The 1331-nt window shown below is 38.3% G+C and overlaps 1 protein-coding gene across 5 annotated transcripts in view; it reads right to left on the bottom strand.

Moving 5' to 3' along the window:
• Positions 1–1331, bottom strand: part of LOC107099602 (glutamate receptor 2-like) — a 104228-nt gene that overhangs the window by 78879 nt on the left and 24018 nt on the right. For all 5 annotated transcript variants that reach the window (XR_001481968.1, XM_015397802.1, XM_015397801.1 and 2 more), the window contains exon 3: positions 332–571. Coding sequence is in view for 4 of the 5 variants with exons in the window: in XM_015397802.1 (XP_015253288.1) it covers positions 332–571 (240 nt within the window). In the remaining variant the exon portion in view is untranslated. The remainder of the gene's footprint in view (positions 1–331; positions 572–1331) is intronic.

Genomic DNA, 1331 nt, shown 5'->3' with positions numbered 1-1331 from the left:
AAACTTGGCAACCGAGAAGCTTAACTCCTTAGAAACTTCTGAACATATAATTTTGAACTCAGATCTTAAGTCACACGTTCCACCCTGCTGGCATTCTGTTCTCCGCACTTTTAGATTGTTTTCTGTTCCTGTATTTATTTATTTTTTTGTCTGCCAGAGCTTGATCTCACAGTCCCAACAGCTTCAGATGTCTTTTGTTATTATTAAAATCTATTTAGGTTTTGATTTCTTATGAATCCACATAGATGAGGATGTTTTTGACCTAAACCATCAAATACTGTATATGGGGCAACATGAAGCAGCAACACCAGCATACAAAGACCAGCCTTACCTCTGTCACTGTCGTACAGATACGCAAACTTTTCCCACTTGTAGTACTCCACTAATGAAACCAGGGGCCCCTTGATGTCTGGCCTCATTTGGAGAACAAACTGATTCATTCCTTCTGCAGGGAAAGACGGCGTGATGAAGGAGACATGCAGCGTCTCGCAGAAGGATGTGATGGTGTTGACCGACTTCTTGTCGTAAAAGCCAAAAATGGCATAGACGCCCCGGGAGAACTGGGAACAAACTGGGAAAAAAGAGGGAAAGAAAGAATGAATGAAACACTTTGCACAATTTAACACAGAGCGGAGAAATAAATCACCACAGGAAGTTTAAAGATTTAACATGTTTATGATAAATATCCAAAGAAAAAAATATTCCCTGGTAAATACATTTCCCAAAATCAGGTACCAACTGATAGATCACAGCCTCTCATTGGGTAATAACTGCACAGATTATCATCTGAGGTTGTGATTGGCTCATTGTTACCTTGACAACCATCTTGACAGACACATCTAGCGTGCTAGAAAAGATGTTAACCTGCTATAGAAAGGTCAGATCATCGAGCAAAAAAAAAAAACATCACCCCCCCCCAAAAAAAAAATAAACAGCTAAGAATATTTTTCTGATAAATACTAAAACTGGGTAAGAAGTAGGGGTTTAAATCACACCCATTGTGGCGATTCGATTCAGTATCAATTTCCTGACCCAACGATTCGATTATTTTCGATACTCAAGACTACACCAGGATACGATATGATTCGATTAATTGGTTCATTTTACATTTTTTTTTACCTTACAAGTTAGACAATTTGAAATAAATCAATGAAAGCTGTAATATCGTTATACATTTTAAGCAAAGCTGTACTCCACCCAGGACTATGAAAACCCCTTTCACTGAACAATAATCATGCCTCTGTGTTATAGATTCTGAAAGGTCTTACATCCAAAAATACTGCAAGTGGAAGGAGGGTAAGTGGCTAAAGGAAGCGAGGTAAATAGGTTTA

Source organism: Cyprinodon variegatus, unplaced genomic scaffold (assembly GCF_000732505.1).
Source record: "Cyprinodon variegatus isolate N-32 unplaced genomic scaffold, C_variegatus-1.0 Scaffold887, whole genome shotgun sequence".
Lineage (NCBI taxonomy): Eukaryota > Metazoa > Chordata > Actinopteri > Cyprinodontiformes > Cyprinodontidae > Cyprinodon > Cyprinodon variegatus.
The sequence above is the reverse complement of the archived record's forward strand: the minus strand, read 5'-3'. Positions and strand labels throughout refer to the sequence as shown.